This window comes from Sinocyclocheilus rhinocerous, unplaced genomic scaffold (assembly GCF_001515625.1).
Source record: "Sinocyclocheilus rhinocerous isolate Xijiao unplaced genomic scaffold, SAMN03320098_v1.1 scaffold364, whole genome shotgun sequence".
Taxonomy (NCBI): Eukaryota; Metazoa; Chordata; class Actinopteri; order Cypriniformes; family Cyprinidae; genus Sinocyclocheilus; species Sinocyclocheilus rhinocerous.
The window spans coordinates 180,385-207,270 of NW_015659024.1; the positions used below are offsets into that span (position 1 = coordinate 180,385).

The 26,886-nt window shown below is 36.9% G+C and overlaps 2 protein-coding genes and 1 pseudogene across 2 annotated transcripts in view; 2 read left to right on the top strand and 1 right to left on the bottom strand.

Annotated features, from left to right (window-relative positions):
• LOC107723257 (trafficking protein particle complex subunit 12-like) overlaps nucleotides 1-17,420 on the top strand; it is a gene marked incomplete at its 5' end in the record, with an annotated part of 31,173 nt that extends 13,753 nt beyond the window's left edge. The window contains 9 exons of the mRNA XM_016531825.1: nucleotides 2,509-2,622; nucleotides 5,001-5,139; nucleotides 7,135-7,247; nucleotides 7,349-7,421; nucleotides 12,828-12,901; nucleotides 14,639-14,737; nucleotides 15,176-15,279; nucleotides 16,539-16,626; nucleotides 16,728-17,420. Coding sequence (XP_016387311.1) covers nucleotides 2,509-2,622; nucleotides 5,001-5,139; nucleotides 7,135-7,247; nucleotides 7,349-7,421; nucleotides 12,828-12,901; nucleotides 14,639-14,737; nucleotides 15,176-15,279; nucleotides 16,539-16,626; nucleotides 16,728-16,970 — 1,047 coding nt within the window. The remainder of the gene's footprint in view (nucleotides 1-2,508; nucleotides 2,623-5,000; nucleotides 5,140-7,134; nucleotides 7,248-7,348; nucleotides 7,422-12,827; nucleotides 12,902-14,638; nucleotides 14,738-15,175; nucleotides 15,280-16,538; nucleotides 16,627-16,727) is intronic.
• Nucleotides 17,421-19,214: 1,794 nt separating this feature from the next.
• On the bottom strand, nucleotides 19,215-19,954 carry LOC107723258 (1,2-dihydroxy-3-keto-5-methylthiopentene dioxygenase-like; annotated as a pseudogene).
• Nucleotides 19,955-22,382: 2,428 nt separating this feature from the next.
• LOC107723284 (presenilin-1-like) overlaps nucleotides 22,383-26,886 on the top strand; it is a 20,904-nt gene continuing 16,400 nt past the window's right edge. Inside the window, exons 1-3 of the mRNA XM_016531851.1 lie at nucleotides 22,383-22,506; nucleotides 23,241-23,335; nucleotides 25,461-25,720. Coding sequence (XP_016387337.1) covers nucleotides 23,300-23,335; nucleotides 25,461-25,720 — 296 coding nt within the window. The 5' untranslated portion in view covers nucleotides 22,383-22,506; nucleotides 23,241-23,299. The remainder of the gene's footprint in view (nucleotides 22,507-23,240; nucleotides 23,336-25,460; nucleotides 25,721-26,886) is intronic.

The following is a 26,886-nucleotide window of genomic DNA, read 5'->3' on the forward strand; positions in this document are numbered from 1 at the left end:
GAAATGTTTGATTCATTAGCAAATTTGCGAGCCTTTTGAGAAGGAGATTTTCAATTAATTGGTTGATCCAGTTCTTAAAACTGGGCTAAATGATTTGTTCAGCATCGTTTCTTAACTCACTGACTCGGTCACAGCAGTTACCGAGTTCAAAAAAAAATATTTTGTGTCCTTTTTGAATTTTGAAAACTTTAGTATCATTTAAAAGATTGTGTTTAAAAGAGTGAACAGTATTAACAATTCTCTACAGAGGTCTGGAATGACTTGAGGATAAGTAAATGATGAAATGTTTCATTTTGTTGGTCGAACTATCCCTTTATAAGAGCAGAATCTCTGATCTGTGGTGTGCGCGTTTGGAGTCCCTGAGTGTGCAGTACATCAGAAAGGACCCTCATTTCTCCTGTCATTGACTTCTCTTATGTTTTATCTCAGTGGCGGCTGCTGCTTTTGCTCATTTTCCTGCCAGTGGTTTTCGGCTTCATTTGCCGCTCTAATGAAGATTTAGAGGCTCTGGGGGTCTCTGACAGAAAAAGAGAGAGAGAGAGCAGAAAAGAAGGATAGAACAAGTAAAAATGCTGATGAAAATGTATAAGAGAGACTGAACTCAGGATGAGAAACGAACACAGATGGAAAAACAGTGCTAAGAAACAGCATCCCATCTAAAGGACGTCCACATCATGAGCCAAAATGCCAAATTACAGTGTTCTGCTCAAATTAAAAGTGAGATTGGTGTAAGAATGAAGTGCAACCAACAAATCGCACAAGGTCTAATTGTGAATTTGAATGAATTCCCAATGTGAACATGGTCTTATTTATCTTATTTATTCATTGTATACTGTATACCTTACTCAGGGTAGACATCATATTGAATTTAACATGGATGAAAACGAGGCTGTGAGGGTTAGACTTTAGAGCTGCTATCTTTCTTTCTTTCTTTCTTAGTTGATTAATCCTTACCAATAATTAATAACTGGAAGTCTGCCATTCATTTTTCAACATTTTATTCAAACATATTTTCTGTTCAGTTGCCTTTTTTTTATATATATATACTGTAGTTATGCAACTGTACATGGTATGATAACCCTCAATTTTCATACCATGTTGTTTCGGCTCAAACAGACTTATTTTTTACAATGGCGCACACTGGATAAATATCCTAGAACACATGCAATTTTCAAAATTCACAACATTTCAAACAGTTTGGGGTTAAATTTCAAACTGTTTACGGTTTTATTTTTACGGTTAGGTTTTTTTTTTTTGGAAATAAATTTCATCAGCTGAACAACTGGCATGAACACACTGTGCTAATGTCCCTTTATAGCCTTGTTTCCATTCCTGTAAGAAATTAAATATGGTGCCACCCTTTCTCAGGTCCATTTGGCTGAGTCTCTTCTCATGTCTTGGCAAATCCATTTAGAAAATTATAATCTGGAGAAAAACTAAATAAAATCCAGTGCGAGCAAATCCACTGCAGAGGAATATGATTTGGGCTGTTCACAATTATTTTTGCATGCACTAATTTTTGTCAATTGGGATGAATCCAATCTGATTTCAGATTCAGGTTTTCAGAAAGTTCTGTTTATATGAACCCTAAAAGTTGCAGTCTGATTCACATATTAATTTACACACGCATTACGTGTATTCCATATGGAAGCCCATTTCCGCCACTGAATAAAAAATAAAAAAAAGGTAATTGCGACTTTTTATCTCACAATTCTGATTTTTTCACAGAATTGTGAGATATAAACTCGCAATTGCGAGTTATAACGTCAGAATTGCGTGAAATAAACTGGCAGTTGCGAGTTAAAGTCCAATTTTGAGGGGGGAAAAAAGACTGATATGTTCTCAGAATTGTGAGATAAAAATTCGCAATTACCTCTTTTATTTTTTATTCAGTGGCGGAAACGGTCTTCCATAATTCCATGTTGTATTTGCCAGAAGAGTTTTTTTTAGCAAACATTTAGTAAATATTCAGTCTCAACCACTGACTAGTTCATAAGACATGAGACGTAAATAAACATATGGATGTTCGTATGACATAACACGCAAGTAAACATACGCATCACAGCACTCCAAATGTCCGCAAGCATTTACATGCTTAATTTTTTTTCCTGTTGATCAAATTATTTAGGTCTACACCACCCCTTCCAATCCAAATTGTAATATTATTGGGATTGTTTACATGAAGCTGTTTCAGTCCCATTGAGCTGTCAATCCAATTCTAAACAGATTCTTTGGGTACACATGTAAACGTAGCTACTGTCATCCAAAAAACAGATCTATGCCACGTATGTGACACTTAGGTGTGAACAAACCTAATTCCATTTAGATTTTTTTGCAACATGTGCTTGTTTTGAAAGTTTTTAAGTGTAAGTCTTGGCGTAATAAATGGCAGCGTCATGTAAAGCGAGCGCTCGCAGTGACCTTGTCGTCATTACAGGTGCCGAGTCTCTCTCACGCCTCCTCCTGTGCGAGCAGCTGTGTGTTTAATGGCTTCATCTCCTCTAACAGAGCACTAAGAACTGGAGGGCAGCTGTGGACCTGACAGGCAGACTGCTGACGGTTCACGGCCAGGGCTACGGCAAGAGCGGCCAGCCCACCAACCACACCACTGACTCCCTGCAGGTGAGCAGAAGCACCAGGACACTGAGGCTAGATTTAGCTTGTGTCAGGATTTACTAAAGACATGTACAGTGAAACATTAGCTATGAAGTTATTTTTGCGGCTGATTTTATTACATATACATTTGTAGGAGTTTCCCTTTCTGATGCAAAACTTATGGGAGGGAATAATTTAAATTAATTATGCAAAAGTTAATTTGCTAACATAGTTTTTTTTATGATCCACTGCAGAGGAATATGATTTGGGCTGTTCACAATTATTTTTGCATGCACTAATTTTTGTCAATTGGGATGAATCCAATCTGATTTCAGATTCAGGTTTTCAGAAAGTTCTGTTTATATGAACCCTAAAAGTTGCAGTCTGATTCACATATTAATTTACACACGCATTACGTGTATTCCATATGGAAGCCCATTTCCGCCACTGAATAAAAAATAAAAAAAAGGTAATTGCGACTTTTTATCTCACAATTCTGATTTTTTCACAGAATTGTGAGATATAAACTCGCAATTGCGAGTTATAAAGTCAGAATTGCGTGAAATAAACTGGCAGTTGCGAGTTAAAGTCCAATTTTGAGGGGGGAAAAAAGACTGTTCTCAGAATTGCGAGTTTGTATCACGCAATTCTGAGAAAAAAAGTCAGAATTGTGAGATAAAAATTCGCAATTACCTCTTTTATTTTTTATTCAGTGGCGGAAACGGTCTTCCATAATTCCATGTTGTATTTGCCAGAAGAGTTTTTTTTAGCAAACATTTAGTAAATATTCAGTCTCAACCACTGACTAGTTCATAAGACATGAGACGTAAATAAACATATGGATGTTCGTATGACATAACACGCAAGTAAACATACGCATCACAGCACTCCAAATGTCCGCAAGCATTTACATGCTTAATTTTTTTTCCTGTTGATCAAATTATTTAGGTCTACACCACCCCTTCCAATCCAAATTGTAATATTATTGGGATTGTTTACATGAAGCTGTTTCAGTCCCATTGAGCTGTCAATCCAATTCTAAACAGATTCTTTGGGTACACATGTAAACGTAGCTACTGTCATCCAAAAAACAGATCTATGCCACGTATGTGACACTTAGGTGTGAACAAACCTAATTCCATTTAGATTTTTTTGCAACATGTGCTTGTTTTGAAAGTTTTAATTGTAAGTCTTGGCGTAATAAATGGCAGCGTCATGTAAAGCGAGCGCTCGCAGTGACCTTGTCGTCATTACAGGTGCCGAGTCTCTCTCACGCCTCCTCCTGTGCGAGCAGCTGTGTGTTTAATGGCTTCATCTCCTCTAACAGAGCACTAAGAACTGGAGGGCAGCTGTGGACCTGACAGGCAGACTGCTGACGGTTCACGGCCAGGGCTACGGCAAGAGCGGCCAGCCCACCAACCACACCACTGACTCCCTGCAGGTGAGCAGAAGCACCAGGACACTGAGGCTAGATTTAGCTTGTGTCAGGATTTACTAAAGACATGTACAGTGAAACATTAGCTATGAAGTTATTTTTGCGGCTGATTTTATTACATATACATTTGTAGGAGTTTCCCTTTCTGATGCAAAACTTATGGGAGGGAATAATTTAAATTAATTATGCAAAAGTTAATTTGCTAACATATCAAATCTAAAAAAACATTGTTTTTTTTATGATTGTTTTCTCAACATTGCATACACTCCTGACAAACACATTTAAATTATTACTTGAAAGGGGCTAGTGTAATGTTTAATGCAAAATGTTTAATTGTTTAAATTTAATTCAGAACACGTTTCCTAAAATGTGTTAAACTAATAGATTACGAATTTTCGGCATTTAATTTGTAATCAGTAACAGACTACATTTTGTAAGTAATCTACCCATCACTGATCGTGGCCGTTTCTGCTGGCAGATCTCTTCAAATTATTTGTTCATGACATATACTTGTCTATTGTCATTGGCTTTGTTATATATACGTGTTAAACCAGCAAGATGATGTTTAATGGTATTCTGTATGTAGTACTTAACAGAGTGTATGTTCAGTAATATATGGAGTTAATACTTGTTAGTTTTCATAATGCCTGATTTCATCAGTAGAAAACAAAAAGAACATTGTAAAAACGTCCATGCCTGAAGCAGCGTAGCACTGTCAGTGTTTTAGCTATCGGTCTGACACCCACTCAGTCCACAGTAACACGCTGAGGGCCCGGCGGCTCTGGAGACGGACGAATCAAAGCACGCGCTCGCTTTGATGTGCTGGCCTCACATGCCTCCACACGTACTGCTGCAGAGAAGAGTTACGCTGTAATACTCCCAGACCAGAAAGCATCGCAATACTACAGTTACAGAAGGAAGTAAATGTTGATCTGTTTTGTTGAAGCAGGCCGCTCTCTTCTCTCTACAGCTCTGGTTTGTGCGTCTTGCTCTTCTGGTGAAGCTCAGCCTTTTCCAGAACGCAGAGCTGGAGTTTGAACCCTTCGGGAATCTGGATCATCCAAATCTCTACTATGAATACTATCCGACGGTTTACCCTGGAAGACGAGGTAGAAGTTCTGGAGCTATTTAACTACATTTCATGTGCAAGATGATGTTAAGATGTTGGGAAATAGCTTCAGGAAGAGTTTTTTTTCTAAAAGAAATTAGTAGTTTTATTCAGAAAGGATGCATTAAATCGATCAAAGGTGACAGTAAAGACATTTATAATGTTGATTTCTATTTCAAATAAATGCTGTTCTTTTGAACTTTCTATTCATCTGTGAATCCTGAAAAATAAAACGTATCACGGTTTACACAAAAATATTGTGCAGCACAGCTGTTTTCAACATTGATAATAATCAGAAATGTTTCTTGAGCAGCAAATCAGCATATTAGAATGATTTCTGAAGATCATGTGACACTGAAGACTGTGTAATGATGCTGAAAATTCAGCTGCGCATCATAGGAATAAATTACATTTTAACATAGATTCACATAGAAAACAGTTATCTATTACTGCTGAATTTATTAGTAACTAATGATGATCTGTAATCACTGATTATGTAATGAATACTGCGCCTAATGTACTATTAGATGGCTGACAACACTCAGGATAATACGATTTGTTGTTGTTTTGTATCTATTATTATTATTATTATTATTATTATTATGAGATATAATTGTAGTAAAAATGCTATTAATTTAGTTTATACATTTACAAATTTTGGATTTTGTTACAGCATTACCTGTTGTCCTTGTATGCATTTGTCTCTTAACCTCTTAAAGGGGTAGTTCACCCCAAAATGAAAATTCTGTCATTAATTACTCATGTCGTTCCAAACCCGTAAGACCTTCGTTCATCTTCGGAACACAAATTAAGACATTTTTGATGAAATCCGAGAGCTTTCTGACCCTCCATAGACCGCAACGCAACTGAAATGTTCCCAGACCCAGAAACGTAGTAAGGATATCGGTAAAATAGTCCATGTGACAACAGGGAAAGCGCGCGCATGCGTCATGGTACTCTCCAAAATGGTGGAAGACGGTAACTTGGGGGAGAAAAATTGTTGAATAAAGTCGTTATTTTTGTTTTCTTTGCACACAAAAAGTATTCTCGTAGCTTCGCAAAATTGAAGTTGAGCCACTGATGTCACATGGATTATTTTACCGATGTCATTACTACATTTTTGGGTCTGGTAACATTTCAGTTGCATTGCTATCTATGCAGGGTCAGAGAGCTCTCGGATTTCATCAACAATATCTTAATTTGTGTTCCGAAGATGAACGGAGGTCTTACGGGTTTGGAACGACATGAGGGTGAGTAATTAATGACAGAACTAACCCTTTAACTTTATTTTGATAGTCTACTTCAGAGATTCTACTAACTATAAATAACTTTACAACTACATTTCAAATAGCAGTCAAATAGCAAACACTTTATTCATTCTACTGACTGTAAGTAGCTTTGGAAGTACATGTCAACTTATTATATTAACCCTAACCTTAGTAGTTCTTTGTTTTATGTTTGGTCTGTCAGAAAGCAAAACCACCTGAATAAATGTGGGGAAAAATAGAAAAGTCATTTGAAATTGTAATAATATTTCACAATATTACTGTTTTTACTGTAATGTAGCCTTGGAGAGCAGAAGAGACTTCTTTCAGAAACACTGACAAATCTTACTGACCCGAAAATTTTGAATGCTACTGTAAATGTCTTTCAAAGGATGCAACAAACCTGGTGAATTCAATTAGTTGCAATTATCAAATGCAATCATAACATCAGCCCACTACCCAACATATGTCATACTATATATGTATATCTCAGTCGTTCAGGTGAAATCTTCAGACGGTGATGCAGCGCTTGACTCAGGATTCATCCTGATATCAAAGAAGCGCATGATCAAAGCCACAACCCCTCGTTTCACCAGCATGGAGTCGGTTTCTTTAATGTGCTTCTTGACAGAAAAACAGAAGCGAGAATAGAAAAATGGTGCACTTACTTTCTGCATAAGAGAAAGAGCGTGCATTCGTGTTAATATATGGTTCTGTTTTGCATGTTCTAGGCTCGATGGTGCCGTTCTCCATGCGTGTTCTGCATGCCGAGCTCCCACAGTACCTGCAGAAGCCTCAGGAAACTCTGGACCGTCTCCACAGAATAAAGAGCGTCTGTCAGAAGGTTAGCCCGCACTTTACACCTCAGCGCCCGCACCTGCTCACAAATTTAATTAGCCTCGCTGTAATTAGTGTTGTAAAACTTCTGTTCCTGTCCTTTCACAGATCTTGAGTAACCTGCAGGAGGGTTTAGCTGAGGACGGGAGTATGATGAACCTCACGCAGGACAACAGACTCGGTACAGACTGCTCAGATCTGTCCTCTGCAGCTAGTGCAGGTCAAACACATAGCGCTGTTGAGTCGAACAGAATACAAAAATCTGTCAACATCACTCACCCTCATGTCATCACCCTTCCAATTAGTTATTTATGAGATTTCATATAAGTTATGATGCCCATGTTATATTACAGCACAGACTTTTAAGAGATATTCACATACGGACTCTACATCTCTTAAAGGGGTCATATGATGCTGCTAAAAAGAACATTATTTTGTGTATTTGGTGTAATGAAATGTGTTTATGCGGTTTAAAGTTAAAAAAACACATTATTTTCCACATACTGTACATTATGTGTTGAGAAAAGACTGTAAAGTCGATATTGATCATCTTGCACTTAAAATATTTTTTTAAATATTAAAATGTTCTTAAAGGGAGACAATGCCCTAACTTCCTATTAGGACAAATGTGTGACCCTGGACCACAAAACCAGTCATAAGGGTCAATTTTTTGAAATTGAGATTTATGCGTACATCATCTGAAAGCTGAATAAATAAGCTTTCCATTGATGTATGTTTATATATATATATATATATATATATGGATAGGACAATATTTGGCTGAGATACAACTATTTGAAAATCTGGAATCTGAGGGTGCAAATAACTCAAAATATTGAGAAAATCATCTTTAAAGTTGTCCAAATTAATGAATGAAGTTCTTAGCAATGCATATTACTAATCAAAAATTAAGTTTTGATATATTTACGGTAAGAAATTTACACAATATCTTCATGGAACATGATCTTTACTTAATATCCTAATGATTTTTGGCATAAAAGAAAAATCGATATAGGCTATAGTCTGACGCGCTACATGTCTGCTGTAACAGTACTGTTATTTCAGTTTCGATTCACTTTGCTTTAATTTGCATTTGAGAATGCAACATGAATCGTTTATAAATCTGTTGTTGTTTACAAAGAGACGTTTCAGTGTCACATGATCCTTCAGAAATCATTCTAATATGCTGATTTGCTGCTTACGTAACATTTACTCTTTATTATTATGAATGTTAAAAACAATTTTTGCTTAACACTTTTGTGGAAACCATTTACCATCGCCTTTAAGATTTGTCTGGCTTGAGATGGCAGCATAAGAGCCCATCTTGAGTGATCCATCAGAGTAGATCGCTGACGCGTCTGTAAGTCTTGCATGCTTGATTGACTTCCTCACATGTTGTTTTGGTGAAGACAGAGATAAATGCATGCTTCAGCATAGCTGTGATTTCAGCAGCCCCCCCGCCGGCCCGCCGCCTGTGTGTCTGATGTGCTTTCAGCGGGACGGACTCCCTCCTTCATGGGCACATGTCTGTAGCAGAGCTGCCAGGTGCTGACAGACCGGCGGGCCGGTGCCAGACTGCTGTTTTTGTGTGGCTGTTCATTGCTCCTGTCCCTGGCAAAATGAGGAAGAGAGGTTAATCAGAGCAGGATGGGTTCAGATAGAACACATACATCCTATAATGCACGATGAAGGTGCAAATTTTGTCTGAGCCATGGATGCTTCAGGTTCAAGTCAATATCATTTTCAGGATAATCAATATCATTTTCTGTCCTCCATTTAGTGTGCTGATAAAAATGCAAAAGCCCAAAAAACAATGTGGCCACAAAAAAAAAAATGTATTCAAATTTTTACCCTGAAATTCTAATTAATACCTCAAATATCTCAGATGTGTATTGATATATGTGATTAATTGCAATTAATTTGACGGACATTTTTACATTTTTAACCCTATAAGACCTACTGTATTAATGATCAACATGATCAAACTTTGCTGTTAAACTTGTTGCACACAATCTACTACATCCCTTTTGTCATCTGATTGATAGTTCATACTTTTTTTTTTTTATCAAGTAAAAGGTTTTTTATTATAATTGTACAAACGTCCCCCTTCAGCTCATGCTTCATGTGTCTTTTTGCTTTAAAATCTTTACTGTTTTTTTATACAGTAAACATAAGAATGACTTTGATATTGTTAGTTATATTTCCAGATGAACACTTACTGGACTAAAGCAGCTTCACTTTACTTGATTCTCCAGACATCATTTTTTAGAAAAATCTGTGAGTCTCAAATCTGATATTTATATCATTTTATGTTAAGTATCTGCTATACTGTTATAAAGATCTCATTGATTTACAGTACTATTAGAATTTCATCTTTTTTTTTTGTCCATGTAAATATCAGCATCTACACAAAAATTGCATATTTTTGCTCAGTTTGCGTCTCTGAATAAAACTGAGCTGTTTTATCCACTTCAAGTATGAGCTCCATATTCTCAGTATATCATACTATATGAACCATAAAAGCCTGATGTATCAAGTATGAAACTCAACCAAAAACCAGATTTAAAAAAAATATTTTGTCCATTTTCAGTAAACTGTTCTATTCCTGTAAAAATAGATTTTGACGGGGTTAACTGATTAACAGTCCTACTTTTAAAGGGGTCATGAATTGAGAAATCAAAATTTCCTTGATCTTTTGACATATAAGAGGTCATTATGCTATAAAAACTAGAGATGCACCGATCGATCGGCCAGGGATCGGAATCGGCTGATTTTCCTCATGATCGGCCCGAATCGGTGATCGGCCGGTCAGTCTCACTTCTTTCCGATTCCAAGCCGATCCGTTTTGTTACCAGCAGCACAGGCAATAACATCAGCCGCGCATTCTCGCTCTCTTCTCTCCGACGACCCCTTCTCTCTCACACACGTCTCATTCGCTCCGGTTAAATAGTGCTTGTATTGCGCATTATTTTAGTCATTCCAAGTAATCAAATGTAAAATAACACTGGATGTGTTATTTTACATTTGATTACTTTAATTTCTGTAGTATTTCTTAACTGAATAAAAACTTACATACTTTCATAGCTCTCTTTATTTTATTGCGTTTATTTGTGCTGTTGTTTGCAATTTTTTTATTTGTTCTTATTTTATTACTGACTTTTTACTTGTGTTTTTTTATGAAAATAAAACTTTGCGTTGAAGAAAAGTAAAAAAAAATTTTTTGTATATGCTGTCAATTATAGTTCTTAGAAAGAAAATCGGAATCTGCAAAAATCGGTATCGGCAGACCACACTAACAAAAAATCTGAATCGGCCAAGAAAATTGCAATCGGTGCATCTCTAATAAAAACATGCTGCAAGTTTCAGAAATCAAAACTTTCTCCTTTGTTAGAAACCGCTTATATTGAAGCCGAGCTGCTAAAATGACTTAATTCTTTTTAGTATCATAATGAAAGGTCCTAAAATGACTAGTTCCCTTTCGAGCATTCACTTAACATTGTAAAGCATTCGCTGTGGGAACTCCTCCCCTTCTCTGAAAATCCTGAACCTTATAGGATGATGCCAGTACAATAAACTGGCCAATTGTCGCTAATTATGTAAATCAAATGCAAATACTGACAAGCCTTCGGGCAGTATATAATGTGGTAAGAGCGCCAATTGCCTCGGAATCAGAACATACGACAACTTCTTCACTGCATCCGATGGCTACCTTCTGTCGAATTTGCGCTGGCCCCATCGACCCGCTGGACCCACACAAGCACTGCATCGCCTGCCTGGGCTTGGCCCACGCTGAGGCTGCGTTCTCGGAGTCTGGCTGCGTGCACTGCGCAGACTTACCGGCATGCCTTTTGAAGATTCGGAGGAGCATCGCTCATGGCCATACGGGGACAAGGTCCACTGCTGTCAGGGAGCCGCTGGTGGGCCCTTGCTTCCTCGATGCCCCTTTTTCCAGCCCCGACACTGAGGGCCCCCCAGACCTCCAGGAGGAGCTCGCCAGGGTCCTTGTGAAAGCCGTTAAGCTCAACTGGGATGCTCCAGAGGAACCTGCCAGGAGTAAGCCGCCACCAAGCTGCCTCGAGGAGGAGGGATCCATTCTTCCCGGATGTCCACGAGCAAGTGGTGAAGTCGTGATCTGCACCCCAGTCGGCGCGTGTCCACTCTTCCACACAGTCAGTGTTCTCCCACGCGGACGGGGCGGAGGTGCGTGAAGGCGATGAGTCACCTAATGCCCCGGCGCGTACTCCATCCGTCGTCGAGATCACGCTCCTCTTCTGCAGCCCGCTTCCCTCACCGTGTCCTCTGTGGCTCCTCTACCTGAGCCCGATGTTTGCCGCAATCAGTGGATGAGACCCGGGAAAAGGCATCACGGACAAAAGAGGAGCCCCCGCCCACTCAGGGGGGATTTCAACATCAGAGCTCATACGACGAGGGCTATTGCTTCTGAGAGCGGGAACGAGACGCTGCTCGATCAGTAGTGTTCAGTCTTAGATTCTGAGGCAATTGTTGCTCTCACCAGAATTCACCACACCCATCCGAACGGGGCGTTCCGACGAGGGGGCTCAAAAACAGGACAAAAAATAGCTTGTTACTTCTAGGTTATGTTTTTTGATACAAAAGTCGTGTTAAAGGGGTCATATGATGTGATTTAAATTTTTCCTTTCTCTACTCACAGACTGTAAGTACGTTTTCATTTAAAGGATTTGCCACTGATGATTCAAACGCGAGTTTTTTGGGCAGTGTAGAGTAGCACTTGTTGTTTGTCATTTCTCCGACATGGTTTTGGACAGCTTACGCGGTGCGATGCAACGCGTAAAAAGACAGTATAAGTCATTATAATCCGTAATTATGTCCCCACTGGATGCAACAAATGCCTCGTTTATAATGGGTTTTATTGGCTTTGTCTCGTCGCTCCATCACAGTATGGTAAGTGGTGTAACATTTCCGTCACACACTTGAGGTATTTGGCCAATCACAACGCACTGGATAGCTGGCCAATAAGAGCACACCTCGCTTTTCAGACCGATGAGCTTTGTAAAAATCGATGCGTTTCAGAAAGGCGGGGCATAGAGGAGAAACAATAATGTACAGTATGTGGAAAATAATGTGTTTTTTGAACCTTAAACTGCATAAACACATTTCATTACACCAAATACACAAAATAATGTTCTTTTTAGCAGCATCATATGACCCCTTTAACATTATAAGTGGATCTCAGAGAACAGTATAAAATTGAAAAAAGGCAGTTTGTGACCCCTTTAATCAGTATGTTCTTCAGGAATAGTCTCACAATTATCATTGTTTGTGCAGCAGGCGAGTGGAGGAAGTCACACAGCATCAGTACTGAGACATACGCTAAAGTCTGTTCATGCTCACACACACATATGAGATCAGATCGGCTCGCTGATGGGGGTCTACAGTGAGCCAGAGGGGGAAAATAAATGCGATTGTCATTGTGTCTTTTCCTCCTGCACTATAATTCTCACCAGCAGACACAAAATTGATGGCCCAGAGCCAGGAAAAGGAGGGAAAGACTGCAATTTCCAATTCCATTCGCTCAGTCTGTCTCTCTCTCTCTGCTCTGTTTCAGCCTCCGTCCAGCTGTGGAGGTCACGTCTGAGCAGGGTGATGTACTCCATGGCCAACTGTCTGCTAATGATGAAGGTACGTGAGTGGAAGAGCTAGCAAACATATACTCGCTCGCACATTCATATGTGACCTGAATCATATCTGTGCACATGAACATACTCTAGGGTTAGAGATCACAGGCTTTCCTTCAAGCAGGTGCCTTCTGATAAAATAGCTTTTCTGATTATTGTTCTACTGGTAAAACAGTGTGTATGCAGACATACTAGACCTTTATAGTATACCCTTAGATTTAGACTGTCAGTGGCTAAAAAAATATGCCTGTTTTTTTTGCAAGTTATCATGTTAAACAAGTGCCATCTGCTGGCCAAAGACTGTAGTGACACACACACAACAAAGAAACTCACAAACATGAATCGTTGTTGTAGTGCATCTTTTTTTGAATTTATATTGTATAAATGTCATGCTGGGGGGGGTTTAAGGTACAGTGCAGTTAAATTCAATAATTTAAATTTAAACTTAAATTCTTAAATTGTTGTCAATTCTATTTCTGATTTATGTTAATATATATCACTTCTACTATGATGATCACAGGCTTTCCTTCAAGCAGGTGCCTTCTGATAAAATAGCTTTTCTGATTATTGTTCTACTGGTAAAACAGTGTGTATGCAGACATACTAGACCTTTATAGTATACCCTTAGATTTAGACTGTCAGTGGCTAAAAAAATATGCCTGTTTTTTTTGCAAGTTATCATGTTAAACAAGTGCCATCTGCTGGCCAAAGACTGTAGTGACACACACACAACAAAGAAACTCACAAACATGAATCGTTGTTGTAGTGCATCTTTTTTTGAATTTATATTGTATAAATGTCATGCTGGGGGGGGTTTAAGGTACAGTGCAGTTAAATTCAATAATTTAAATTTAAACTTAAATTCTTAAATTGTTGTCAATTCTATTTCTGATTTATGTTAATATATATCACTTCTACTATGATATATTTTCTATAAAATAAACATGTAAAGCATTTCACTGCATGTTGCATGATGTATGAAAAATTTAAATTATTCTTTTGAGTAATATTAAATAACAATATGTACTTACTATAGGATTAGGGTCTTTTTTAAAGTTAGCTGCATACAATAATTTAATTATTATAATTGCATAATTTACTGTTATTACTATAGTAAGTACAGGTAACGTATAACAAGGACACTGTAAAATAAAGTATTAACAAATTCCGTCTTTATTTTTGTTCAGAACCCATATTTTGTAACACAAATAGACAATTTGTGAAGAATCCTCTCACAGTCTTTTCAGTGACCACATCTGTCAAGATTAAGGATAAAAATGCATGAAAAAATCTTAACATTATTTCATACACCAACTATATTCAAGTCTTCTGAAGTCATTTGATGCTTTGAATGAGCTTTCCTTTCCACTGCGGCCAGGGCCGTTTCTAGCCAATTTGACGCCCTAGGCGAAATCCTCGCCTATGCCTAGAAACGGCCCTGACCGCGGCTGTCAAATCTCATTCATCCCACAATATTTAAACTGACATGATGCATTTGGTCCGTCGCTCACATAAAACTATCATATGACTTCAGGAAACTTGGAATATTTTACCTCCTCCTCAATCACTAGACTGTGGAGGTTCCTAAGTCATATAGGCATTTTTATGGTACTGTCATGGTGTTTTTGTTCTTTTGGAGCACAAAGGTTCTTAAGAATATTTCAACAGAATAGTTTTGGAAGTTGGAACAATAAGAAAAAAAAGCTAATTTTATTGGGATTATTTTCTCTTTCACGTGAAGGACTATGTGCTGGCAGTGGAGACATTTCACTCCATCATCGAGTATGAACCGGAGCAAAGAGTGCAGCTGCTGAGTGGAATCGGCCGTATTTTCCTACAGGTGAGAGCAGAGACACCAGGAGTCACTGGATCAGATGGCATCAACAGCAAAAGTTTCGAATTGTGAACTTTAGAACTTTAGAATTGTGGCGTCTGCTCTATGTACACTAATGTCCAAACATTTGCGGTCAGTCATTTTAAGAAATTAATAATTATGTTCATCAAGGGCACATCAAAGGTCAGCAAAAAGAATGAAAGAACCTTGCAAATGCTGTAAACCTTCATGTTGTACCCATTTTTTGTTGAAATATGCAATGTTTACCTGTAAGAGAAAAGCAAGTGATTATTGCACAAAGTGATCATGTCTGCTGGATGAGTGAATGCTGTCTTTGCACTGCAGTGATACTTGTGTTTGAAGAGGATCAGAGAGTCCACTTTGCTCTTCATGTTTTATCTCCACACAGACTATAATTAACGTTCTGTTTGTTCATATTATTAGATTGGAGACATCAGAACTGCTGAGAAGTATTTCCAGGATGTGGAGAAAGGCTGTCAATCAAAGGGAAAAACACCTAATGAAGACACCTCAGTCCTGATGAACAGGTGAACGCTGATTCCTGCTCTATTACAGCAGCACCAGTCATTTAATGAAATCTCTTCTTGTTCACACAGTTGGGAGTAATCATGATTTTTTAAATATTTGTTTTTAATATTTTAAAGGAATTGAAAATAGGCTCATTTTCCAACTCCCCTAGAGTTAAACAGTTGAGTTTTACCGTTTTCTAATCCATTCAGCCGATCTCCGGGTCTGGCGCTAGCACTTTTAGCTGTAGCTTAGCATAGATCATTGAATCTGATTAGACCGTTAGCATCTCGCTCAAAAATGACCAAAGAGTTTCGATATTTTTCCTATTTAAAACTTGACTCTTCTGTAGTTACATCGTGTACTAAGACCGACGGAAAATGATAAGTTGTGATTTTCTAGGCCGATATGGCTAGGAACTATACTCTCATTCCGGCGTAATAATCAAGGAACATTGCTGCCGTACCATGGGTGCAGCAGGCGCAATGATATTATGCAGCGCCTGAAAATAGTCCCCAGCACACTCCCTGTGCAAGCAGGTGGTCACGTTGGTTATGTTGGCGGAAGTTAGCCTATTTTCAGGCGCTGCGTAATATCATTTTCAAAAATAGTGGAGTGTTCCTTTAAATATTCTATTATAAAAATAGAAAAAAAGCAGTTTTCTATGTAAAATGTAATTTATTCCTGTGATGAAAAGCTGACTTTTCAGCATCATTACTCCAGTCTTCAGTGTCACATGATCCTTCAGAAATTATTCTAATATCAGTTATTATTTATGTTTAATTACATACAATATATAACAATGGTTCTTATTAATGTTAAAAACATTAGTGTTTGCTACTTAATATTTTTGTGGAAACCGTGATTATTTTTTCAGGATTCTTTGATGAAAGTTAGTTCAATGAACAGTATTTCTTTGAATATAAATATTGAAAATTATTAATTTTAAATGTTTATATTAATAAATTAGCATAAAAAAGTGCTTTTTTATTTTTTTATTTTTTTACTTAACCCAAACTTTTGAGTGGTAGTGTATCAGTTTATTAATATTAAAAATATGAAGCAGCACAACTGTTTTCAATATTGATGATAATCAATGTTTCTATATTAAAAAAACATAAAAATTCCTTACTGAATTTGTGATCAAATAAATGCAGCCTTAGCGAGCATAAGAGACTTCTTTCAAAAACATAAAAAAATCGTATTTATTTCAAACTGTTGATCTGAAGTGTATGTGCTTCTGTGATTCTCTTGAAGCTGAATGTGATGTTGTCCACAGGGCTTTTGTTTATCTGAGTCAGAATAACTATGCAGACGCACACACGTGTTTCTCCAGCGTCCTGAAACTTGATCCCAAGAACCCAGTGGTAAGTTGAACACGCATGACGGAGTGATGCACCTCCAGAGAAACAGCAGCGGATGAATACTGGATACTGCCAGCACTAACAATACCAACTCTGTTCTTCAGGCAAACAACAATGCAGCCGTGTGTCTGCTGTATTTGGGAAGGCTGAAGGAGTCCCTGGGCCAGCTGGAGAGCCTGGTGCACAAGGACCCAGCGCTCTACCTGCACGAGAGCGTGCTTTTCAACCTCACCACCATGTACGAGCTGGAGTCCTCACGCAGCACGCAGAAGAAACAGGCTCTGCTGGAGGCCACCGCCTGTAGAGAGGGAGACAGCTTCAACGTCCAGTGCCTCAAGCTAGTATGAGACACCACAATCCAACACGCAGGACGTTACCGAATGATTGCGAGTCAGGCGGCAGGATTGAATGAACGGAGCTGTGGTTGAAAATAATGTTCAGCATTTGGAGCTTCTACAAGTTCAAGTATGTTGTTCTTACCATGTACAGACAGGACCAAAGTTAACTTGATAACTCAATGATATTTGCTCCGCACAGGAAAAAAAAGGGTTACGGTTATCCGTGTTTCAAGAATCGAGAAATGCTTTTAAATGCATTAAATGATTGTTTTCAAAGGATCTAAGCTAATTATAACTGTACTGTGTATTTCTGAACATGAGAAAAGGAAATCTTGTTAATAAATGTGTGAAAATCGGTTCTGATGTTGAGGTGTGCTTTAGTAATGCAGCATATATTGAGGGCAACCATGTTGTTTTTGTACTGTTTTGCCAATGATTTTATTTCAAAATTGCATTTTCCCGCCATTTTTAATTTTTTGAAAAACCTACTTTTTTGAACTCCTTCTAGAGCAGGGGTGCCCAAACTCGGTCCAGGAGGGACAGTGTCCTGAAGAGTTTAGCTCCAACCCCAATTAAACACACCTGAACCAGCTAATCAAGCTCTTACTAGGCATACTAGAAACTTGAAGGCAGGTGTGTTGAGGCAAGTTGGATTTGCATGAAACTTGGCAAAGTATACCAAGACTATCATGAGTAAAAGCTGACAAAAAAAGTTGTGTGATGATATAATCCAATAAAACAGACTGGCGTTGCCCATTTTGACTCATCGACCTATATCTGCTCAATGCAGTGTCCAAACTTAGCGAAACTTGATACACACAGACCATAAAACATTCTGAGGAAGCGCACCAATTTGCATCCAAATCTGCCCATAGGGGGCGCTACAAATAAAAACCTGTCATAACTCCCCAACAGTTTGATCAAGGCAAATTAAACTGAATGTATTTCTTCTTCAGTACAAGTGCTCACCAACCCATTAAAAATCAATTGTACAAAACAACAAAAATGGCCGCCTGCAGCTAATAATAGGGCTGCACAATTAATCGAATTTCTAATCGCAATTACAATTATGGATGCCACAATTACGTAATCGTTCAAAAAGCGGCAATTAATCGTTCAAAGTCCACTTATGTTATTCTGTGTGCTTAAGATGCGTTTTTTTCTTTCTACGTTATCTTAAGGGTTTTTCCCATTATTTTAATTTTAGTATAACATTATAGAAAAGCTTAGGTTTTTCAGTTAGAGTGTTTTCAGCTCGTTTATTTTCATATTAAAATACGGCATGCAGTTGCATTAAACAATGGTATAAACATCATTCAATGTAAATTGTGATAATCGTAATTAATAATCGCAATTACAATTTCAAGGGAATAATCGACAATTATGATTTTTGTCATAATCGTGCAGCCCTAGCTAATAACATGCATTTTGAGTAACTGATCACTATAAAATTTAGCATAATGTATGAATCTGTGTACTAAATTTGGTGAGAATCACCATCTAATCTAATTTTTAAAAAAATTGCTAACAACTTGGGAATTGTAAACGCTAGGATAAAAATAATCTTTTCTCTAAATCATTCAGTGCCCCCAAATCACATTTTCATATGTGCTTTATCTTTTTTCTGTATCATTTTTTTTTTTTAAACCTACTTTTTCAAACCCATCCTAGGCTGTTTGTCTGGTTTGCACAAAATGTCCAAAACTTCACAAAACATGGTACACATGAAAAACTGAAAATTAATTTGCACAACTATGATGCAGAGAAAATGTAGTTTTATATAATCAATGAACAAAGAAATCTGCGAAATGCTTTTAGATCGTCAAAAGAGGAGTCAGTCAATTTTAAGCTAATCTATAGCGTAATATTTCTATATAAAGACACTTATTTACTGTTGTGGTATGAATAGTAAAACAAACACTAATGTGCTAAACTGTAAGTGATCATACAGAAAAGCATGTTGTCATATAATCAGACGGTTTACTTACTTTTTCTAACATCGTCTTCATTAATATGACACTTTGTTCTGTGTTTTTGTATTGCAGTATTACTATATTATAATTAGTACAAATATATAATGCAAATTATACCAACAAGTGGTTCTCTAGCTCTTTTACTAGAAAGTAATGAATTAATGCTACAAAACTTGAGCCCATTAAACAACCACCTTCCACACGGCCCTCCAGGACTACAATTCATCGTCATAACTATCAAAATGCTCATGTGTTTGCCATTAGTAATGATTTATTAGCTCTAGTGCTCATGACTGTAACCCCTGTCAGGAGTGTTTGTTAGTTTGATTCGGAGCAATCCAGTGCCTCCGCAGCACCTCAGGGAGTTCACATAGGCCTTACGGATGTCAAAGTCATGAGCTGGACGGTTATAGGCCTTCCAGACCGGCTCACCGACGAACAGACGCATGGCTTTAGTGTAGTTCTGAAGAAAAAGCTAAATGTTGTTTTGGGTAGCAGCTGCTAAATGATTGGATGGAAGTGTTTTAGTCAATTCTGAGGGACGTACGGTTTCATCAACGGTGAATCTGTGGTAAATGCCCGCTGGTAGTGTGATAAGATCCCCTTTAGATACAGCTATTCGGATCCAGCGGTCATCTTTGACGACCCGTCCAGTATATAACGGATCTCATCGTCAAGATGAAGATGTTCCTCATAGAACATGTTCACCTGGAAAGCAGGAGTTTGTCATTTCATTACCAAATTAAGTGTGATCTATACTGACAATGAGTTTTATTTCATACAAAATAAATCATGTTGATATGCATAACCTACTTTGTTCTCATAATCAGGAAGTTTATCTGGGTGAATAGTTATGATATCCATATATGAATAACCCCTTTCTTCACGGATCTTCTGCAGTTCAGGGTCATTTTCATACATATCAGTATTTAACTAAATAAAAAAAAGAGCAGAACCATTAAAAATTGAGAACCATTCATATTTTAGAGCCACTAAAATACTATACGTTTTTGTTAACATTTTCAATTAGGTTTTATTTTTATATTTTCACTTTCTATTAAATTTTAATATTTTTGTTGTGTTTTTTGTATCTACAAATCTACAAAATATTAATTTTGTGATAAATATGTCTACGTAGTATTCAATTTTTATTATAAAAAAATTATTTTACTTTTTACTTCAACTTAAACTAAATTAAAACAGGGCCTTGACAGCTAGCTGAAATTAAATAAGTTTACGTTTCCTGTTTATTTTAATTTATTTTATTTCAAGTGATTAAGGAATACCAAAGGATATTTGCACGGACGTACCAAAATACTTATTGCAGTAAAACTAAATTAACGATGTTTACCACGGCAACCATAAAGTCATGTTTCTGTGAAGGTGGATCACGACAGTTATTGCTGAAGTTTGATATGCTCTTGTACTGCAACATTCATAGAAAGTGAATAATTGACAAGTAAAATCCAACAGACGGCTCTTTTTCAGACGATGCTATGTTTGCATATTTGACTCTGGTTGCAGTCATCCGTAATGTGTGAGAGTCACGGGCTGGTTCGACTTCAGTCTGTGCGGGAGTCTCTGCTCCTCGATCATCCCACTCATTATTACCATGCTGGTTATTCCAGGTGCGGGAGCCGAAACGCGAATGAAGGAAACCTGCGGTTTTCAAAATAAAAGTCTCCTACAACAATAAGCGACAAATACACAGCTGTTCGAAAGTTTGGGATCAGTAAGATTTGTAATGTTTTTTTTTATTTTTTTTTAAGAAGTCTCTTCTGCTCATCAAGGCTGCATTTATTTGATCGGAAAAAAAAACAAAAAAAAAACAGTAATATTGTAAAATATTATTGCAATTTAAAATAATGGTTTTCTATTTTAAAGGGGTCATATGATGCGATTTAAATTTTTCCTTTCTCTTTGGAGTGTTACAAGCTCTTGGTGCATAAAGAAGATCTGTAAAAGCATCATATGACCCCTTTAATATATTGTAAAATGTAATGTATTCCTGTGATCAACGCTACATTTTCAGCATCATTACTCCAGTCTTCAGTGTCACGTGATCCTTCAGAAATCATTCTTAAATGCTGATTTATTTTTAATATTGGGAACAGTTTTGCTGCTTAATAATTTTGGAACCCGTGATACTTTTTTTAGGATTCTTTGATTAATAAAAAGTAAAAAAGAACATGATTTATTCAAAAGAGAAATGTTTTGTAACAATATGCACTACCGTTCAAAAGTTTGGGGCCAGTCTTTTTTTTTTTTTTTGAAAGAAAATTTTTTATTCAGCAAGGATGTGTTTTAAAGGGGTGGTTGATTATGATTTCACCTTTTGAACTTTAGCTAGTGTGTAATGTTGCTGTTAGAGCATAAACAACGTCTGCAAAGTTACTACGCTCAGAGTTCAATACAAAGGGAAATATTTTCTTTTGAAGAAATCGCTGTTTAAGGACTACAAAAAAAACGGCTGGTAGGGACTACAACGAGCTTCTTCCTGGGTTTGTGACATCACTAACCCCGATGTTTACATAAACCCCACCCCCGGGAACACACAACTACCCATAATGGTAAGGGGGCGTGATGTTTCCGGACAATGTGCACTAGGCGGTTAGCGAATCACAAACACACTGAGCCCGCTAACTAATCAGAACCCATTGCGTATTTCTGAGGGAGTGGCTTCATAGAACCAGGAACTCAACAGACCGTTTTGACGAGAGTGGAAACAGCGGTGCAGAATAAAGGTAAAATATGTGAAAATAAGTTTTTATTTATTTATTATTATTATTTTTTTAACGAAGCATGAACACGTTACACTGCACCCCATAAACACAATCAAGCTTTGGAAAAAAAGCTGATCAACCACCCCTTTAAGAATGATTTCTGAAGGATCATGTGACACTGAAGACCATGCTGAAAATTCAGCTTTGATCAGAGCAATCAATTACATTTTAAAATGTATTAAAATAGAAAGCCATTATTTTAAATGGTGATAATATTTTACAATATTACAGTTTTTTCTGTATTTTTGATTTTTTTTTTAAATGCAGCCTTGATGAACAGAAGAGACTTCTTTAAAAAAACATTACAAATCTTACTGATCCCAAATTTTTGGACAGCAGTGTATATACAAATATTTGCATTTGTTTTGTGTATGTTCCTATATCTTTTCATTTCAAATGAGTACCACTTGTACCAGAGGACCAGATTTCAGCTGGGACTTTGGAAAATCCCAGTAAGTAAATAAATAAATATTTGAATGTTAATTTGTCGCATTTATTTGTTTGTTTGTTTGCTTAGTGTGAACGCCCACAGTTGATGCGTTTCTATGGAAATCCAGTATAATTAGTTCAAAACTGTTTCAGTTTCAGTGTCATTGTCGATGAAGGTGTACCTGCTTTCTATGTAACGTTACCCTCCTGCCAAGTTTAATAACTTGTGTGGAACAATGAATTTTATGCCGTTGAATTAGACTTTTATTGTGGAAAAACAAGCAGTTTTGACCTTTCGCAGCGCTTCCTGTCTGTCCCGCCGTGTCTGAGGGCTTTTATCAGTGTGAATTCAGACTCCAGGTTTGTCAGACATTCGTCTTTAAATGATGTTATCTGTACAGTTCCGTTTCCTAATTATACATAAAGTTATGTATGAATATGGGGCTGATTCGTTTTCGTTTTAAAGTTTTTAACTTAGAGCTGATTGGCGTAATTTATCTAGAATTACAGTAGATAATCAAGCGCTAACTAGCCTCAAGCTACATTGTTGTGAATTAATCGCTGCTTTGTTTAGTTCCAAACGTTCTTTGCCCGAAACGGTAATATTTCGATTTTGGCTCGTTTTGAAGATGAAAAGGAAACAGTATTTCCGCACAGTCAGATTTGAGGAAACTCCTCTGCTGTGTGCGGTTAAATCAAACACCATAGAAAGCCACGGGTTCGAGATTCACTAAAGTGATCTGTGGTGTTTTTTAAAGCACAGTGGGAGTGTTATCTAAATACCATCTGAAAACAGTAGTAGTTTCATATATCAAAGTACAGTAATTTTACTAGGTACCATCGCTGTACCCTGGTACCAGCACAGTACTTTTTGTAAGGTTTTTTTATATATATATTTTTTTTTACACATATCTAATATATATATATATATATATATCTATCATAAACCTTCATATTATAAGCTAAAGGTTCTTCTTTCTGAATGTAAGTAGTCTTAAACTCACAGAACTGACTCGTCAGAGATGTGCATTCAGCTCAGTCATAAACTAGATAAACATGATTGTGCGATTATTTGTGCTGTTTTGTGATCTCAGTCCAGTCAGATCCAGAGCTCCTGCTGTTTCTATGATCCCTGGGTCACTTCACAGCATCGATGGCTGATAATGTGGAAAATGCTGTCAATAGTGTGGTAAGTAAAGTGATTTTTTGACCAGTTTTAAGAAGTGTTTCAACATTGCATCAACTACTGAAGAACTCTGTAGGTTATTTAACCGTATTAAAGGCAGGGTAAGTGATTTCTGGTAGCCAATGTTGATATTTGAAATCACCAAAACAAACACGCCCTACATACCCTGCCTTTAATGTGTCTTTGGAAGGCTTTTGTCTTTCAAACACATTAAAATGCACAAATTCACAAACCTTTTTGTCACCTTTTCACTTAATATATTTAATGAAGTACCCATGAGATTTTAAAATAGATATTTAATAATTAAGTATCACATTTGCATGTTCATGGTTCTGGAGGTAAACAAATAAAATATTAATTTTTTTAGTAGGTGTTTTATTTTGATTGATTTTAGAATGATTTATTTTAATTTAACGTTTTTATGATTTAATTATTTATTTATTTATTAGCTTTTCATCAAACTCATAAACCCCCTTCAGTTCCTTCACAAACCCCAGTTTGGGAAACTTTGACGTAATATAATGTTTAATGCACTTCATGTTGTTAATAACAACGAATAGAATATATATTAGGGCTGCACGATAAATCGCATGCGATATTTAACGCGCATCTTGTCAGAAAGCCGGTTCTGTAATCAGCGGTAAATCTCCATCACGTGCGTGCTTTCACATGGAGCAGCATTAACTACACAGTTTCCCTATTTAAATCAATGTGATAAACGAGTTAGGTCAAAAGTAATCATAAAGTAGTCTGATTATATTACCTAAAATGTATAATGTAATGGATTACGTTACTAACTACAGTTTTTGTCATGTCCTCGTCTCGTGGATGATGGGATGGTGAAGTATTTTGACACTTGTGTTTGTTTGTACATTGCTGTTTGTTCACGTTTTTTATTTTTCTACAGATAACGTTGTTAGTTTGCTTGATGTTAATTTCCTTTTCCACAGGTTCGTGGCCATAAATCTTCGAAAGGTTTCACTTACTAGCAGGAAAACTAGAAACAATAGGCTATTCAGATATTTGTATTCACTATGGTGTTGATAGCACTTAAAGACTTAATAAACTCTTTATTTTCAAGCATCTGATTACACTTAAACATTTTTTACATTGTAATTTGGACTAAATCATGCCCTAGATTTTGATTCAAAGTGTTCTGAATCTTTATTATCGTTCTTTATAGCTGTGACATTCAGTTTGAAGCATTTATTTGCTTTGCACATTTTTGTTGTGTATTGTTTTATTGTATTTAAATGTAGAGGCCGACACTTCCTCATCTACTCTTCCACTTCAAGTTCCAGCAATTATCGTGATATGAAAATTTGATACATAGTCTGCCTATTTAGAGACATTTATAATGTTACAAAAGATTTCTATTTCCAATAAATGCTGTTCTTTTGAACTTTCTATTCATCAAAGAATCCTGAAAAATAAAATGCATCACATTTTCCACAAAAATATTGTGCAGCACAACTGTTTTCAACGCTGATAATTAGTGCTGGGCGGTATGACCAAAAATTTATATCACGGTATTTATCAAAATTATACCGGTTTCACGGTACATGGCGGTATTTGTTTTTCATGCATGACCGGGTGTTAACCATATTTTCTACTGATTGAGAGGAAATACTGCAGTATATTGACTTAGAATGCCCTATTTTACTAATAATCAGAAATGTTTCTTGAGTAGTAAATCATCATATTAGAATGATTTCTGAATGATTATGTGTAGAGTTGCAAAGGGGTGGAAAATTGCTGGGAAGTTTCCAGGAACTTTCCAAAAATCCCTGGAATATTCCAAAAAATCCTGGAAAGTTTCCAAAATTTCTGGAATGTTTCCAAAATTTACTGGACATTCTCCACCTTTTTGCAGCCCTACTCATGTGACACTGAAGACTGGAGTAATGATGCTGAAAATTCAGCTGCGCAACACAGGAATAAATTACATTTGACCAGATATTCACATAGAAAACAGTTATTTTAGATTGTAATAATTTTTCACAGTTTTTACACTATTTGTGAAGCAGCCTTGGTGAGCAGAAGAGATTTCTTTTAAAACTTTACAAAAACTTACTGACTCCAAACTTGTAATCACACATGGACTCTTGTTGTGCGTTTCTCTCTGCAGTCAAACGACGGGACGGAGGCCAACCGGCACACTGAGACGACTCCCAGCCGTAACGAGGTGGAGCTGAATGGACAGCCGCCCACCGCACGACCCCCGCAGGTGCTCACAGACAGCGAGGAGGATGAGGACGAGGAGCTGACTCTCAAGTATGGAGCCAAGCATGTGATCATGCTGTTTGTTCCCGTCACGCTGTGTATGGTGGTGGTTGTGGCGACCATCAAATCGGTCAGTTTCTACACGCAAAAGGACGGCCAGCAGCTGTGAGTATCCGATTTTAAATTACAGTTTCATTGGAGTTGGGTTTCAGCCGTGCCCTTCAGGGCTGTTTGACAGAATTAGTTTGTTCATGCCTAAAATCAGCAAACGCTAAATACTAATCAGCATCACGTCCTGACTTGAATCACAGATGTGGTTGTTCAGGATAAAGGCTAAATTCTTCTATGGAGTCCGTAATACAAGAAATATCACAGTTCAGCTCTCAATCACCTGGAACAGGAGAATTACGGAGTGTCACTCTGAATATCAAAGCATCAATATTACATTATACTCATATTACATCACTATAGTCAGGGTTATTATTAGGGCTGGGTAAAAAATATTGATATCTCGATATTAATCGATTCTCTTTTTTACGGAACGATATCGATTCTTAAATCCCAAGAATCGATTAGTCTAGCCTGTTTTCAGTTAATGGATGGAACATTGAAGGGCACTTCCCATCCAATAAATCGCAATAAGCATTGTGCTTTGGTGCTTTTAATATGAAACAAAGTCCCAGGTTTATTTTATGTCCATTGTATTGCAGTATTTAAAAAATAAATGCCGTTTTGGCGCTGTTTAATGTGGAGTGACAGATCGCTGGACGCCTCAGTTTAACAGACGTGGTAGCGCATGTGAACTAATCATCTCCTCCACATTAATTTCAGCACAAAATAAACATGACTAAACATCCGAAGGTAAGTTAAAAGAAAGAGTACAACTTTACACTCTGTATCCTGTCTCATGTAATCGCTCAATCAGTGTTTCAGCCGCGCAAAGACGTCAATATAAAGTCTTGTAAACAATGTCACGTCACATTTACCTCAGAAACAAACATATCCGGTGACCATAAAATCATTAGTCAGCCAGAAAAATAAACTGTACAGAGGGGTATTTTGCTAAATATATGCACCATATAACATATTCATTATAATTTTTACTGTTCTTATGTTTAATTTATGTTTGAATAAATCCATAAATTTTTTATGACAGCCACCATTAAAATTTTTATATTTAAAAAAAAAAAAACGAATTGAAGTAGAAATATTATGTAATTGTAACTTTATTATTTTAAAAACTTAATTGTGTAATATTTTAACAAATGTTAATTTTAACCCTCAATATTATAATAATGTAGTACCAACTGACTCTCATGTATATTTTACAG